We start from the raw sequence: 17723 nt of genomic DNA on the forward strand, positions 1-17723 counted from the left end.
AGCCGAGATTGCACCGTTGCACTCCAGCCTGGCGACAAAGTGAGACTCCGTCTCAAAAAACAAAAAACAAAAATTAGGTATGGTGGTGCATGCCTGTAATCCCAGCTACTCGGGAGGCTGAGGTCAGAGAATTGCTTGAACCCGGGAGACGGAGGCTGTGGTGAGCTGAGATCACGCCACTGCACTGCAGCCTGGCCAACAGAGCGAGACTCTGTCTCTAAATAAATAAATAAATAAATAAATGCATTATCAAGATTGTGTTTCTGTCTCTCTCTTTTTTTTTTTTTGAGACGGAGTCTCGCTCCGTCGCCCAGGCTGGAGTGCAGTGGCGTGATCTCGGCTCACTGCAACCTCTTCCTCCCAGGTTCATGCCATTCCCTGCCTCAGCCTCGTGAGTAGCTGGGACTACAGGCACCCGCCACCATGCCCAGCTAATTTTTTGTATTTTTAGTAGCAACGGGGGTCTCACCGTGTTAGCCGGGATGGTCTCGATCTGACCTCGTGATCTGCCCGCCTCGGCCTCCCAAAGTGCTGCGATTACAGGTGTGAGCCACCGCACCCAGGCTTGTTTCTGTCTCTTTTTGTTTGGGGTGTTAATTTGATCCTCAAACTCTGTGTGGAGCAAGAAAGCTGTTAGCTTTAGCCTCATGTCATGGAGATTTAACTCCAGTGGTTGCTGGAGTGAACAAAGTTTTAATTTTTCTCTTATTCTGCCCTTTACCCTTGACGTCAGACTTCTTCCTATTAGTAAATTATTTACTGTGGTCAAGAGGATGGGAAGTGCTAATTGGGTTTCATGTGTTACTGCTAGTGTTGCTTTCCACTGTATGGATTGAGAATGGAGTAGGGGATGGATCTCCAAAAGGAAATCAGGGCCTTTTTAGCAGAAGAATGTTGAATGGTAGGTAAACTCCTAAAAACAAATCTACCTTAGGCTTTATGGAGTCCATGGACCCACAGCAACTAACAGTAAAAATTATGCCTTTCTCTTAGAACGGTCTTTATAGCTGTCATTCTGGACTCTTAAAAAAGATTATGCATTGATAATGGGTTTGGGGAGAAAACGGCATTTTATTTTTTAAATTTTTATTGTTTTTAAAAAATACAAAATGCTTCATGAATTTGCATGTCATCCTTGTGCAGGGGCCATGCTGATCTTCTCTGCATGTTCTTAGTATGTGTGCTGCAGAAGGGAGCACAAAAATGGCATTTTAACAGGATAGCTTCATTACCAAAGGCATATGTGAGAATTATTTTTGAGGGACCTTGGAATTGGACTAACTTCATCTTGTGGAGCTAATATATTGAGGATAGTAGAGTATAAGTTTGGGTAGTCATAGTACAGCTGTATTTTGGATGACTTACTAGGAAATGCAGCTGTAGTAGGTGCTTAGATATTTGTTCAAATCAACAATAGTAAAAAGATCAATTATTTTAAGAGTATCAGACATCTACAAATAATAAATTGTTTCCTTTTCCATAATTATACCTTTCTTTTACTTCTCTTAGGTAGATATCATAATTGTGATTTCCTTCTTGATCCAAGACTTTTTAGGGGTAGAGATGAAAAATGATTTATAAGGGATTTATGGTTTTCTTGCCTTTTTTTTTTTTTTTTTTTTTTTGAGACAGAGTCTCCCACTGTCACCCAGGCTGGAGTGCAGTGGCGCAATTTCAGCTCACTGCAACCTCCTCCTCCTAGGTTCAAGTGATTCTCATGCCTCAGCCTCCCGAGTAGCTGGGACTACAAGCGTGTGCCACCACGCCTGGGTAATTTTTGTACTTTTAGTAGACACTAGGTTTCACCATGTTGGCCAGGCTGGTCTCTAACTCCTGACCTCAGGTGATCCGCCCACTGCTCTCTCCCAAAGTGCTGGGATTACAGGCGTGAGCCACGCACCCTGCCGCTTTTCTTGCATTTTAATCAGAAAGTAAGTTGGGACACTTTCTGGTTTTTGAGGTTTTCTTCTTTGTTTTTTTTTTTTTTTTTTTTTGAGACGAAGTTTCACTCTTGTTGCCCAGGCTGGAGTGCAATGGCGGGATCTCAGCTCACTGCAACCTCCGCCTCCCGGGTTCAAGCAATTCTCCTGCCTCAGCCTCCCAAGTAGCTGGGACTACAGGCGCCCACTGTCCCTTTGGAACTTGATGAAAACTTTGAATCTTCTCCCCAGAAAAAGATATAAACGCTAAATACTATATCTAAGTCCAAAGGGGTTCATGGAATCCTGAAGTCTGTTTATACTGTGGGCCTGAATTATAAATTAACACTCTGATCTAACGTCATGTTATTAATATTTGTATATTTATTTCTAATCTTGTCTTTTTAAAATTTAATCAAAATCTTATTGTGTATTCAATTTTGCATTCATAAGCATTTCCTTATCTTTGGAAACGCTACTTAAAAGCATTTTTAAAAACAACATAATATATTTTCAATTTAGGAATAATTTATTGGGTTTCTCTTACGTTTTGGGTATTGTCTAATTTGAGGAGCACAAAGATAAAGAGGGCTGTGCTCTCTTTTTGCTCATGTACTAAGGATCTCTTTGGAAGGGGAGTTAAATTACTTGATTATCTTAGTATTCGGTATTATTTAGATTATTTTTATAACTTTATTACAAATAATACTGCAGTAACACTTTTGTGCCTAGGCCTCATGTATTTCTATTACTTTGCTTTGATAGAAGAAGGGTTACTGGGGAAGAGGGTGTCACTCTTTGAAAGGCTCTTGAAGTTAATACCAATTTTTTTTTTCTTTTTTTGAGACAGGGTCTCACTCTGTCACCCAGGCTAGAGTGTAGTGGCATGATCTCGGCTCACTGCAACCTCTGCCTCCCGGGATCAAGCAGTCCTCCCACTCAGCGTCTTGAGTAGCTGGGACCACAGGTGTGTGCCAGCATGCCCGGCTAATTTTTATATTTGTATTTATTTATTTGAGACAAGAGTCTCACTCTGTCGCCCAGCCTGGAGTGCAGTGGCATGATCTCAGCTCACTGCAACCTCCACCTCCTGGGTTCAAGTGATTCTCCTGCCTCAGCTTCCCAAGTTGAGATTACAGGCATGCACCACCACACCCAGCTCATTTTTGTGTTTTTAGTAGAGACGGGGTTTTGGCATGTTGGCCAGGCTGGTCTCGAACTCCTGACCTCAGGGAATCTGCCCGCCTTGGCCTTCCAAAGTGCTGAGATTACAGGCATGAGCTTAATTTTTATATTTTTAGTAGGGATAGAGTTTCACCATGTTTCCCAGGCTGGTCTCTAACTCCTGGGCTCAAAGCAATCCACCCACCTCGGCCTCCCAAGAAGTGCTGGGATTACAGATGTGAGCCACTGCGCCTGGCCTGTTACCAAATTACTATCTATAAAGGTGTAGCATTTTACCCTCTCCACTGTTTAGTGTGTATGTGCCTGTCTGATTCAACTCTTGAAGAATTTAATATTACCAGTTTAAAAATCTTTGCTATTTTGTTGAGTGATAGATAAACTTTGAGGTATCTGTCAAAAGGAGTAGGGAAGGTATGTCAGATACAGAGCAGCATGAGCAAAGGTGGCATGCTGGCAGTGTGTGAGCGGCACTGTCTGCCAGAGCTGAGGAGGTTCTTGAGGGATATGTGTGTTGCAGGACACTGAAAGTTTCTATTTGGATGTGTTTCTTAATGGCTTGTGCTCTACAGTAAGCCTGTTCTTGACATCAACTCCTCAAGACAGACACTGGCAGCAGTCTCTTAAAATGGCTTACTATAGAGGATTAGTGGAATAGGTCATAGTCTCTGCTGCAGTAGCTGGTTCCAAGGCCGTATTAATATTCATCATCTCCTTCTGCCACTGCCTAGTCTAGATTTCCGTCACTCATGGCCAGACTGCAGCTGATCAAGGTTGCTTGCCTGAAGCCATCATTCCTGAGGAGTCTAAGCCCCTATTTCTCTTTTCCATATCATGCCTTTGCCATATGCTGACTTGCCTTTTATCATTAGATGTGGAAGCACCGAGGAGCACCTACTAGGTTAAGCTACAAATTGCTGTCACCTTCAGAGCCACCGAAATGGTTGGCTCTTCTTTTTGAGAAATTATAACAGGGTTCTGAGAGTTGGATTCTGCTGATGACAAGTTGGACAACTCAGCAGCAGCAGTGGCTCTTTTCATTAATTAGCTGACAAAACCTTAGGCAAGTTATTTAATTTCTCTGCACTTCAGTTTTCACATCTGAAAAAAATGGGCTGATAGTATCTACCTCATAGGTTTATTGTAAAGGTTAAATAAGCTAATATATCTAAATCACTTAGAATAGTGCTTGGCAGTTAAATGCTAGACAAGTATTAACTGTTAGTGTTATTAACTCTAAAGAGTTTGAAGAGTTTGGTTGAGAGCTTTTTTTCTTGAACTAGGGAGTGTGTATAACCTCCAGACTTTCTGGATAATTAAAAGAATCCAAGCTAGGAAAGACTAAACCCAAGTGACTTGGTAGAGCTGTTCAGAATTGAGGGACCCCTAGGTAAACTATGCCCATGAGCTTACAAAGTCAGCTTCTGTAATCTTCTCTGTATATCTGTAGGTGCCTCTCTGTATAGGTTTGGTATTTAAGTATTCTCAGCTACTTTTACACTCAAGTTTCTACGCCCAAATCTGTAAATTTATTTGCATTTTCCCTCACCTTTTATCCTGTTTTAAAAAGAGGCATTTTTACTAGTGTCTGAAGCTAATCTTGCCACATATGTTCCTAATTCCATCAGCCAACCATTAAGTGTTTTAGATCTGTCGTATAATAGGCACTAGTAATACTAGATGAATAAGGCTGGGCATGGTGGTTCACACTTGTAGTCCTAGCTACTTGGGAGGCTGAGGCAGGAGGATTGCTTGAGCCCAGGAGTTCGAGGCTGCAGTGAACTATGATCATGTACTCCAGCTATAAAACTGCATGCCACCTTGGGCGACAGAGTGAGTCCCCGTCTCTAAAACAAAAAAACGGTGCACTGTGATAAGCAGTACTGGGGATGTATACGGTGCTGCTATAGGAGCATGGCTATTTTTGAAGCCATCGGAGGATGAAAATGTCCAAGGAGAGTAGACACTGAGGAGAAAAGAATCCTGAAGAAGACCAACATTAAAAGACTGTGGAGAATGAGGAAGTTGCTAGTAGAGAGGTAGAGTAGAGTGAACCACGAGAGTCTAGTGTGACAGAAGCTGAACAGAAAAGTGCATCTCAGGACACAGGTAGTGATCAATAGATAACTGCTAAACAGCCAGGTAAGGACTTTTTCCCTCTTTCCTCCAAAGGCTCTGTTAGATCACATTTCTGTCTAAATACCATGTGTTCCTTGTTACTCTCATGTGTTGAGCTCCTGAACTCAGGTGAGTGAGTGTATAGTGAGTTTGGTAGCTGAGGGAAACCGCATCCTCTGAATTCATTTTGTTCTTGAGTGTCAAATCGGAACTAGTACCTCAAGCTCAGATAATGAGGGATTTGTCAAAAACCGTATGTGAAATTACTTGCCACTCATGGTGGAAAGGGGGAAGATGGGATATGCAGGGATATTTGGGTCTCCCTTATGCTGGTTCAGTGAAACTTCATTTGACAAAACAATTATTCCTCAATTCCACATGTTCTGTTTCCTTTATTGTCCTAGAAAGAGTTGTTTTAATCCCCTATTACTACCTTTAGACTCCCAGTCAGTGCTAAATCCCCTCACATCTGATTTCTTCCCTCCGCATTAAGTGGAATCCGAATTTACAAAGCTAATTAAACATCCCTTTGTTGACAAATACAGGGGATACATTTCTGTTGTTAGCTTCTAGGCAGCATTTGACATTGTTGACCACCTAAACCTTAGAATACTTTTGTCTTTTCTGAAACACCAGTGTTTTCTGGTTTTCTTCTCATCTCTCTGGTCATTTAGTTTATTTCCTAGTTTTCTTCTCTGGCTCTTAAACGTTGATATATTGTTCTATAGCAGAAGCCCTCATCTCTTCTCACTCTATATTGGCTGATCTGATTTACTGGTATGGCACAAGTTACCCTAATTAAAGCTTTTGGGTAGTAAATGAGCCTTTTAACACTGATAGAACTTTATATAAAGATCACTGTGTTACTTATTTGGACATTTAAAATGTAGCAGTCATATAGATTATACGAAATTCAGACTCTGCACATCTGTATATCTGGAATGAACTCATAATGTAATAGTAATTGAAATATTCCTGTTATTTAGGCTAGAATCAAACTTGAATCTTAGAGGCAACTCAGTTATTCTTGAGTGTTAGAAAATATAATTTTAAATCCTTTTTATTAACTGAATTGGGAATCTACAAGCTAAGAAGTAAATATATTAAGCACCCTTTAAAAATCTAGCTTTAAATCTATGTAGTGTTGATTTTAGTTATTCTGAGTGGTTATTCATATTGTCATAAAGTAGTTTCTAAAAATTGTACTTTAAAGTTCCATGAGCAGTTCAGTGGAATGAGGTTTGTTTGATAAACACTGCCCTCCTGTGGTTAACGTAAGCTAACAGTTTTGCAAAACTACTGTAGTCATTTCCGCTTGTGGTAAGATAATGTAATGGTTCATGCAGCATGTTTGCTCAGTAATATATGTGGCCAAGAAAGGGTTTTTTTCCCTCATTCTCTCCCTCTTGGTTTTTTCCTAGTGTGTCTGCACATTCTTCTCATTTCTATCCATGCACATTTTCTTTCTTTTTTTGGTGGGGGAGGAAGAGTCTCATTCTGTCACCGAGGCTGGAGTCCAGTGGCACGATCTCGGCTCATGGCAACCCCCACCTCCCAGGCTCAAGCGGTTCTCGTGCCTCAGCCTCCCGAGTAGCTGGGATAACAGGCGTGTGCCACCACACCCAGCTAATTTTTGTATTTTTAGTAGAACCAGGGTTTGGTCATGTTGGCCAGGCTGGTCATGACTGAGCCCGGCCCATGCACTTTTTCTTATGTGAATTATAAGAGTTAAATGTAAACGAATACAGAAAAAGTATTAAGCTATCAAAGGGAGGGAAGCTACATTTAAGTGTAAACATGCTTAAAGAAATAGAAAGAAAAGACCAGTCAGTTACAATACATAAAATTAATAAAAACTTTAATGGAAAATCAATAGTGATAAAAAGATGAAGAATAAACTGGAAGAAAGGGTTTGTAGTAAATGTGACAGTAAATGTTTCAATATATTTAATGTAAATTAGAGAGCTCTCACAAATGGTATATAAGTGGACAATAGCCAATGAATAGCCAATTCACAAGTGAGGAAATACAGTAATTAAAGCACAAAAATATATTTAAATCCATAATGCTGCTTTATAAAATGATACTCATATTAATAGTGGTATTTGAAACAGAAACCAAATCACCTTTGGAGCATGCCAGAAAACCAGCTAATTATTCTGAAAACAGTAAATACAAAAATAAGTTACTTATCCTGCCCTTTTCTTTCTTTCTTTCTTTCTTTTTTTTTTTTGGAGAAGGAGTTTTGCTCTTGTTGCCCAGGCTGGAGTGCAGTGGCACACTGTTGGCTCATTGCAACTTTCGCCTCCCAGGTTCAAGTGATTCTCCTGCCTCCTGCCTCAGCCTTCGGAGTAGCTGGGATTACAGGCATGCGCCCCCACACCTGGCTAATTTTTGTGGTTTTAGTAGAGATGAGGTTTCACCATGTTGGCCAGGCTGGTCTCAAACTCCTGACCTCAGGTGATCCACCCGCCTTGGCCTGCTGGGATTACAGGCGTGAGCCACCGCATGCAGCCTTATCCTGCTTTTTTAATATGAATTGTACCTCGGGTAACCAAATAGATAGTGGAAAGCATCTATTTTTAGAAGGACTCTGGCTTATAAATGAAAAAGGAACGATAGACTATCAGCACTTTCCAGCCCCTAAATAAAATGATGGAGATAGTGATCATCGGTGGCTGCTAAAACAATTAGATTGAAATGCTGGTGGGAAACTTTATAATAAGTGGATCAGATAGACCACATCTATCCTACTGATATATCTTAGCATCTCAAAAAAGAGGTCATAGATGTTTTGTGTGTTCTGATGTGGTGTGGTAGGAAGTATACCATAAGCCTATGAAGTTTTCTTGCTAAAATAAAATCTGAATCTGAGCAAGCCTCTAGATTTTGATTCTAATTTTCAGGAAATGCAAGGGACAGAGGACCATACGATCAGCAAAATACAGAATGTGTGTAACTACAATACAGTTTACTAGTTTTTTCTGTAAGTAAATTGGAAGAAAAAGTGAGAGAAACCCATAGATTAAAAGATACTTCAAGACATGTGTTAGCCAAACGCAGTATATGTGGGTCTATTGATTTGAACAAACCAACTGTTTAAAAAAAGTGGTTTTTCCCTGTAAATTTGGGACATTGACTAAATAATTTGATATTAAGGAATTATAGTCATTTTCTGAGGTGTAAAAAAAAAAATGTAAGTCCTTGTTTTCAGAGATATATACTACAATAATAATGAATGAAATATCTGAGGCTTGCTTCAGAATAACCCAGTTTGTGGACGGAGGGTGTCTGAAGGTATGGAGGAAACAAGATAGGCCATGTGTTGATAATTGTTGAAAATGGGTGATGGGTATGTGGTGGTTCATTGTAAGGTTCTCTCTCATTTGGTGAATGTTTTTAGATTTCCATAATAAAAAGTTTTAAAAGTGTAATATTTAAGTCTTTAATTGAAAAACATTTTTCTTTCTCCCCAAAACTATAGCTTTAAGTAGTCTGAAAAATTTTAGTTTAATACTTTTCTAAATTAAAACTAATTTTAGGCCAGGCATGGTAGCTCATATCTGTAATCCTGGCACTTTGGGAGGCTGAGGCAGGTGGAATGTTGAGCCCAGGAATTTGAGACCAGCCTGGACAACATGGCAAAACCCCATCTCTACAAAAAGTACAAAAACCCAGGAGTTCGAGACCGGCCTGGGCAACATGGCAAAACCCTGTCTCTACAAAAAAATACAAAAATTAGCCAGGTGTGGTGGCATATGCCTATAGTCCTAGCTACTCAGGAGACTGAGATGGGAGGATAGCTTGAGCCTGGGAGGTGGAGGTTGCAGTGAGCTGTGAATGCACCACTGCACTCCAGCCTGGGCAATACAGTGAGACCCTGTCTCAAAAAAGACAACAAAAAACTTTTTTTTTTTTTTTTTTTTTTGAGTCAGAGTCTCACTCTTTCATCCAGGCTAGAGTACAGTGGCGCTGTCTCGGCTCACTGTAGCCTCTGCCTCCTGGGTTCAAGTGATTCTTGAATTCTTGAACCAGCCTCCTGAGTAACTGGGATTACAGGCGCCCAGCCACCACCACACCCAGCTAACTTATTGTGTGTGTTTTTACCAGAGGCAGGGAATCTCCATGTTGGCCAGGCTGGTCTTGAACTTCTGGCTTCAAGTGATCTGCCCTCCTTGGCTTCCCAAAGTGCTGGGATTACAGGTGTGAGCCACTGTTCCTGGCTTAAAAAAAACTAATTCTAAATGCCTAGCATTTAAAGGAAACTGTGATAAACATTTTTTTAAAAGAAAATAAATATTCCATATATATATATGTAAATTTTTTTTTTTTTTGAGACGGAGTTTCGCTCTTGTCATCCAGGTTGGAGCGCAATGGTGTGATCTCAGCTCACTGCAACCTCTGCCTCCTGGTCCAAGCGGTTTTCCTGCCTCAGCCTCCGTAGTAGCCGGGACTACATGCACCTGCCACCATGCCCAGTTAATTTTTGTATTTTTAGTAGAGACGGTGTTTCACCACATTGGCCAGGCTGGTCTTGAACTCTTGACTTCTGGTGATCTGCATGCCTTGGCCTCCGAAAGTACTGGGATTACAGGCCTGAGTCACGGTGCCCGGCCTCCTTAAGTAGTTTTAACCAACTGGTTTACTGTGTTTGATTAAAGTACAGAACATCTTGGAAATCAGTGAAATCCTTACTAAAAAGACATAATTTTTGGTCTCCACTTCTATTTATTTATTTATTTGTTTGTTTATTTTTGAGATGGAGTCTTCCTCTTGTCACCGAGGCTGGAGTGCAGTGGCCCAGTCTCGGCTCACTGCAAGCTCCGTCTCCAGGGTTCACGCCATTTCCCTGCCTCAGCTTCCCAAGTAGCAGGGACTACAGGCGTCCGCCACCACGCCCGGCTAATTTTTTTGTATTTTTAGTAGAGACAGGGTTTTACCATGTTAGCCAGGATGGTCTCGATCTCCTGACCTTGTGATCCACCCATCTCGGCCTCCCAAAGTGCTGGGATTACAGGTGTGAGCCACCGCACCCAGCCGGTCTCCACTTCTAATAGCTTAACATCTTATGATGTTTAAAACCCATTAAAATATTAAAATAACTTAATTCCTTGTTTTGCAGAATATATTAGAAAGTATTAATTTTTACCATTAACATGGATAATATAAATATTTTCAGTTCTGAGTGTGGCTCATTCTGATAATGATTTAATAGTCCCCTTTCAGTTAAGATTTGATATGCCAGAGAAATGACACTCTAGAAATATTTATTAATTTCAGTTTTCTGGCTCCTTGGACAGATGTATGTGTGCATACATAGCCATTTCATGGTGTTTATTATTGCCATGTTTTTGCCATTTAAATTGGCAGGAAAAAAACCCACATTAAAATGTATTATATTTGATTGCTAGTAAAGTCAAATAATTGTATTTCATTTGCTTCATAAATTTTTATAGGATATTGAATGTGTACACAAAAGTGGACAATAATATAGTGAATATCTTTGTGTTTATCATTTACCTCCTATAATTATCAATTTATGGCCAATCTTGCTATATTTAAACCTGCAACTTCTTGTATATTTTTTGAAGTCCCAGACATCATATGATTTCATCCGTAAGTACTTCAGTGTGCAAATGCTTTTTCATATGGTTGTGATCCAGTTATATTAACCCTTTTGTGAACTATTTGTCCAGGTCCATGGTGTATTTTTGTTTATTTTCAGTACTTTAATACATTTTTAGTATATAAACAATAAATAAATAGAAGTTTTCTGTATGGGCCTTAACTTGGATGAAGGCAGTAAGTTTAACTTTGGACATCTAAAGTTTGAAATGCATGTGGGATATCCAAGTTTTACAAGTTTTTAATAGTTTTTTAACAGACTGCCGCTTCATTCATCAAAACGTGAGTGGTGAAAGCTTGGTGTGGTTAATGTTATTAAGGGAAATTTTGGTGGAGTGAAAAGTAAAAGGGGTAAATGGATGTTTATAAAATATTTGAGGGATGGGCATAGAAAAAGACATCTACAAAGAAAACTGAGAAAAATATTTTGGGGAAAAAGAAAAGTCTAGGAAGTGATGTCTGCGAAGGGAACAGTTTAATAATGTCAGATGTAGCAGAGAGATCAAGGAAGATGATACACAGAAATATGTGTTGGGTTTTATGACTGACCAAATGAGAAAATAGTTACAAACACAGGACACAGCATGCTATAGTGGTGCAAGACTTGGATTTGAATTTTGGCTCCACTTATCTTGCTGTATTATGTTTGGAAATATTACTGGTTATTGTATTTTTGTTTCATATATAAATGTAAGTGTAAACAACAAAATAAAACATACTTGAAATATACATATATATCTGTTGAGACTCTTAGCTATTTGTTTCAAGAATATTCACCAGACATCTTGAAGCATAGTTATAATAGCTACTTTTGTCTGATAATTCCAACATCTGTGTCACATTGGGTTTATTGTTGTATATAGCTTGTCTTTTGTCTTGTGAGTTGCTGATTTCCTTACTCTTCCTGTGTTGAGTAAGTTTGAATTGTATATTAGACATTATTTCTATTTTTGAGACAGGCTCTGTTGCCCAGGCTGTAGTGCAGGGGCACAATCTCGGCTTACTGCAACCTCTGCCTCCCAGGTTCAAGCTATTCTCACATCTCAGCCTCCCGAGTAGCTAAAATTATAGGCGAGCACCACCATGCCCTGCTAATTTTTTTTTTTCTGTTTTTGAGATGGAGTCTCGCTCTGTTGCCCAGGATGGAGTGCAGTGGCATGATCTCAGCTCACTGCAACCTCTGTCTCCCAGGTTCAAGTGATTCTCCTGCCTCAGCCTCCTGAGTAGCTGGGATTACAGGCACTCACCACCACGCCTGACTAATTTTTGTATTTTCAGTAGAGCTGGGGTTTCACCATATTGGCCAGGCTGGTCTTGAACTCCTGACCTCGAGTCATCTGTCCGCCTCGGCCTTCCAAAGTGCCGAGATTACAGGCATGAACCACTGTGCCTGGCCAAGATGAATCATGGGAATTCCTCCCATGCTTGTAGGACCCCTTGCAAGGTTAGCCACTGCTGGTATTACCACAGCTGCTCCCATGCGATTGCCTGGGGCAAGGGCAGAGAAAAAGGAAAGGGGGGAAAAAACCCAGATAATTTTCTCTCCCTCTATCCAACCTTTAGAAATGCCCTCTTTACTGTGCCTCAGACCAAAAAATATTTTTCTCTTGGAGCACTTTCTGCCTGCACTTAGTCTGCAGTTCCGGGTTTTGGGCTGCCTTTAAGTCCAGGCTCAGGGGAGCTACCAGAGGGAAACAAAATCAGGAAACTCACTGCTGGACTAGTGTGGTACTGCTAGTTGTGCTTTCCTCCCCAGGCCAGGCCACCTGCTACCATTTTCGGAGTCCTCAAATAGCTGCTTCATGCATTCTGTCCAGGTTTTTAGTTGCATTCAGTAGGAGAGACAGAATGGACTTTGCCTACTCTGTCTTTACCAGAACCAGAACACAGATATTACTTTAATTTTATTATAATCATATTGTTTACTTGTTTTGGTTAAGAATTTATTGTGCACCTGTGATTTAGTAGGCTTTGCTATACATTTACCAGGAAATGGATAATCTTAATGTGCTTGCAGTAGGTCACAGGTAGTGAAGGGATGTGGGGATGGAGGGAGAAAGTAAACAATTGCATATGTATTAGTAGTGAATAATTGGGTTATTAATTTTAGCTTTTAAGACATAATTATAAGAAATATAATTATATATAGAATTATAATAAGAACTTGAAACAAATAATTTATTATTATATACTTGTTTTTCAGGTCTTAGAAAAATACCCCAATACACCCATGAGTCATAAAGAAATTCTTCAAGTTATCCAGAGAGAAGGACTAAAAGAAATCAGGTGAGTTATTTAAATATTTTTAGTAATAATTATAATACTTGATCAGAGTATTTGGTAGTATATAATAGTATACTTTAGTCCTGAAGATTAATTACTTAATAATAAATGCTTTGTTCTGATCAGATGTCAGATCTTTGGCATTTTTTAAGTCATTACATAGTTTTAAAACCAGAAGGTTTTAAACCAGAAGGTTTTAAAACCAATTCTTAGAGGGTAGCTATCTTTAAGCCCATGCACTTTAATTTTTAGGAAGACCTGGGGCCATCTTCAAGCCTTCATCTGTCACTTTAGGCTTTTTGATTTAATAAACTTGGTCATTAGTGATAAAAATTACTCTCATACAGGGAGAGTCCTAGAGGTAGACAGATAGTCCCAGAAGAAATAATGCTGGCTAAAAAGGATAAAATGAAAAAGAACTGTAAAGCAGTATATATGTCAAATAATAGTCTTAACATGTTCAAATATAATAGACTTGGGCCATTAGTACAGGATCAAAGATAACACAGACTTTAATTTCTAAGAACCTTATTATATTACAATAGCAGGCCAGGCATGGTGGCTCATGCTTGTGATCGCAGCTGTTTGGGAGGCTGAGGTGGGAGGATTGCTCAAGGCCAGGAGTTTGAGACCAGCCTGGCCAACATAGTGAAACCTCATCTCTACGAAAAATTGTATTAACTAGATGTGGTGGTGTGCTCCTATAGTATTTGGGAGGCTGAGGTGGAGGATTGCTTGAGTCCAGGAGTTCGAGGCTGCAGAGTGCTAAGAAGGTGCTATTGTACCCCAGCCTTGGTGACAGAGCAAGAAGCTGTCTTGTAAAAAAAAAAAAAATTACAGTAATACTTAATAGTCAATGTGTGTGTGTGTTTTTTTTGTTTTGTTTTTTTTGTTTGTTTTTTTTTTTGAGACAGAGTCTGACTTTGTCACCCAGGCTGGAGTGCAGTGGCACGATCTTGGCTCACTGCAACTCTGCCTCCCGGGTTCAAGCATTTCTCCTGCCTCAGCCTCCTGAGTAGCTGGGATTACAGACACGTACCACCATGCCTAATTTTTGTACTTTTAGTAGAGACAGGGTTTCACCATTTTGCCCAGGCTGTTCTCGGACTCCTGAGCTTAGGCAATCTGCCTGCTTTGTCCTCCCAAAGTGCTAGAATTACAGGCATGAGTCACCATGCCTGGCCAATAGTCAATGTTCTTAATCAAGACTCTCTATCATCAAGAAATGTTAAAATTATATTAAGTATGCTCTGTATATTAAGACAGAAATTTGGGAGTCTATGTTAGATTTTCATTAAGATAGGAAAAGTTTGCAGTGCTTTCAAACTACTGGTTTTCAACTATAGGTGGCATTGTGTAACACTCTTGGAGAAAGAGTTTAGAATTTTGGGGGGCTGTTTTTGAGTATCACAGTGATTGGGGTAGGGGAACACAATGGCATTTAGTGGGCAGGTAACAGGAATGCTAAATTTGCATTGTGCTGGACGTTGCTTCACATTGAATAGTTTTTCATCTCAGGTGCCAATAGTGTTCCCATTGAGAAACAGTAAGTTATGCCCAAATATTTGTAAATGGACAGTGTATTTCTTGATGAATAGCCATTGCATGTTCTAGATTTTATTTCTCATTTTTTCTTTCTTTCTTTTTTTTTTTTTTTTTTTTTTTTTTAAGAGATGGAGTCTCATTATGTTGCCCAGCCTTGAGTGCAGTGGCTGTTCACAGCCATGATCATGGTGTACTGCAGCCTTCAACTCCTGGCCTTAAGTGATTCTCTCATCTCTGCCTCCTGAAGCTGGGACTATGGGCACTCATTTTCTTTTCTTTGACGTGAAATTCTAGTTGAGTTTTTTTATTTGCTCTCCCTTTCTAAAGCAGTTTAAATTCTTTTTTGATTTATAGTCAAACTTCAGTAGGTTGAAATAAGTTAGGTTTGCTTCATTGGTATGAAAAAGTAAAATATATTAGTTTACCTTACTTTATATAACACATCCCTGAAAAATTGAGTGTAAACGTTTTAAAATTAAAACATTAAAATGCATTTGAAGGCCAGGTGCAATGGCTCACGCCTGTAATCCCAGCACTTTGGGAGGCCGAGGCAGGCGGATCACCTGAGGTCGGGAGTTTGAGACCAGCCTGGGCAACATGGTAAAACCCCGTCTCTCTTTTTTTTTTTTTTTTGAGACGAAGTCTCTGTGTGTCGCCCAGGCTGGAGTGCAGTGGCGCCATCTTGGCTCACTGCAATCTCCGCCTCCCAGGTTCACGCCATTCTCCTGCCTTAGCCTCCCGAGTAGCTGGGACTACAGGCACCTGCCACCATGCCTGGCTAATGTTTTTTGTATTTTTATTAGAGACATGGTTTCACCATGTTAGCCAAGATGGTCTTGATCTCCTGACCTTGTGATCCGCCCGCCTTGGCCTCCCAAAGTGCTGGGATTACAGGCGTGAGCCACTGTGCCCAGCCAAAACCCCGTCTCTATTAAAAAAAAAAAAAAAATTAACCAGGTGTGGTGATGCGTGCGTGTAATCCCAGCTACTTGGATGGCTGATGCAGGAGAATAGCTGGAACCTGGGAGGTGGAGGTTGCAGTGAGCTGAGATTGCACCAGTGCACTCCAGCCTGGGCAACAGAGCGAGATTCTGTCTCAAAAAAAAAAACAAAAAAAAAACCATATATATATACACACACACACACACACACACACACACACACACACACACACGTGCACACACGCACACACATACATACATATATATAGATATATACATCTATCTATCTATCTATATATATATATACACACACTTGAAGAATTAGCTTTTAAAAGTACCTTTTGTGGGCTGGGCGCAGTGGCTCATGCCTGTAATCCCAGCACTTTGGGAGGCCGAGGCAGGCAGATCACTTGAGGCCAGGAGGTCTTAATGTCAGTATCATCCAGCTGTAACATAGTAAGGCTCTGGGACTTTAAACTTACCATGATCATTTCCAGGGAGCAAGCAGGAATAGTAAATAAATAAAGATTATTAAAAACAAAAACAGCAGGAAAAAATGGAAGAGTTTTTTTTCAAAAGGTAGTAAAGTGTGAATCATCAGATAGCTTCTGGTTTACATAGTGACAATTGAAAGTAGCTTTTCCTGGTTAAACTGTATTGTGGTAATGCAGTTACAGCACAACAAAGCAGTACATGCTGACCACCCTTAGCAGGGAATGTGCTTTCGCTCACCTATTGGACAGTTAAGTCTTTTAGGTCTCCATTTGGATACCTCTTTTTCAGAGACAATTTTGGTTGACTTACTGGTCTTGATCATATCTTCTTATTTTAGTTTGTTGTAGTGTTCTGTGTTCTTTTCTTTTTTTTTTTTCTTTTTTTTTTGAGACAGCGTTTTGCCCTTGTCGCCCAGGCTGGAGTGCAGTGGTGCGATCTCGGCTCATTGCAACCTCTTTCTCCCGGGTTCAAGTGATTTTCCTGCCTCAGCCTCCCGAGTAGCTGGTCTATAGGCACGTGCCACCATGCCTGGCTAATTTTTTTTTTTTTTTTTTTTGAGACAGAGTCTCGCTCTGTCCTCCAGGCTGGAGTGCAGTGACGCCATCTCAGCTCACTGCAAGCTCTGCCTCCCGGGTTCACGCCATTCTCCTGCCTCAGCCTCCCGAGTAGCTGGGACTATAGGTGCCTGCCACCACACCCGGCTAATTTTTTGTATTTGTAGTAGAGATGGGGTTTCACTGTGTTAGCCAGGATGGTCTCAATATCCTGACCTCGTGATCCACCCTCCTCGGTCTCCCAAAGCTAATTTTTGTATTTTTAGTAGAGACAGGGTTTCACCAAGTTGGCCAGGCTGGTCTCGAACTCCTGACCTCAAATGATCTGCCCTCCTCAGCCTCCCAAAGTACAGGGATTACAGGCATGAGCCACCGTGCCTGGCATGTTCTGTGTTCTTTATAGCACTAAGGTTTGAAATTATATATGTTTGTGGTTGTAAAAAAACATACAATTTCTCCGTACCTTGCGTTAAGGTAGCTCCGGAGGCAGTGATATTATCTTTCCCCACTCCTCAGCATATGATGCATAACAAGTATTTAAAACCTACTTGTTAATGAATATATGAGGTATTATTAGTTGGAAGATCATATTCATGTATAATTATAGATTATTCTCTTGCTGCCGTGATGTGTCAAATGGTACTTTTTTCTCTGAGGCAGGGTCTCACTCTGTCACCCAGACTGGAGTGCAGTGGTGCAATCTCAGCTTAATGCAGCCTTGTCCTTTTGGGATCAAGCAGTCCCATGACCTCAGCCTCCTAAGTAGCTGGGTTGAGAGGTGCATGTGCCACCATGCCCAGCTGATTTTCGTGTTTTTTGTAGAGGCAAGGGTTTCGCCATGTTGCCCAGGCCGGTCTCAAACTCTTGGACTCAGGTGATCCTCCTGCCTTGGCCTCCCAAAGTGCTGGGATAACAGGCGTGAGCCACCATGCCTGGCTGGTAGTCTTATACTCTTAAAAGTTTTTAGAAAGATTACAGAATGAAACACGTACTATGCTTCTTAAAGGTGTGTGACTACTTACTGTTTTATTTTCATTCCTCGGACCTCAATACATGACTTT

General features: G+C 40.5%; 1 protein-coding gene and 1 pseudogene across 1 annotated transcript in view; one reads left to right on the top strand and one right to left on the bottom strand.

The window, feature by feature from the left end:
* Nucleotides 1-17723, top strand: part of ASXL2 (ASXL transcriptional regulator 2) — a 146556-nt gene that overhangs the window by 22557 nt on the left and 106276 nt on the right. The window contains exon 2 of the mRNA XM_054677738.2: nt 13048-13130. Within this exon, the coding sequence (XP_054533713.1) occupies nt 13048-13130 (83 nt within the window). The remainder of the gene's footprint in view (nt 1-13047; nt 13131-17723) is intronic.
* Nucleotides 1099-1199, bottom strand: LOC112208213 (U6 spliceosomal RNA; annotated as a pseudogene).

This window comes from Pan troglodytes, chromosome 12, assembly GCF_028858775.2.
Source record: "Pan troglodytes isolate AG18354 chromosome 12, NHGRI_mPanTro3-v2.0_pri, whole genome shotgun sequence".
Taxonomy (NCBI): Eukaryota; Metazoa; Chordata; class Mammalia; order Primates; family Hominidae; genus Pan; species Pan troglodytes.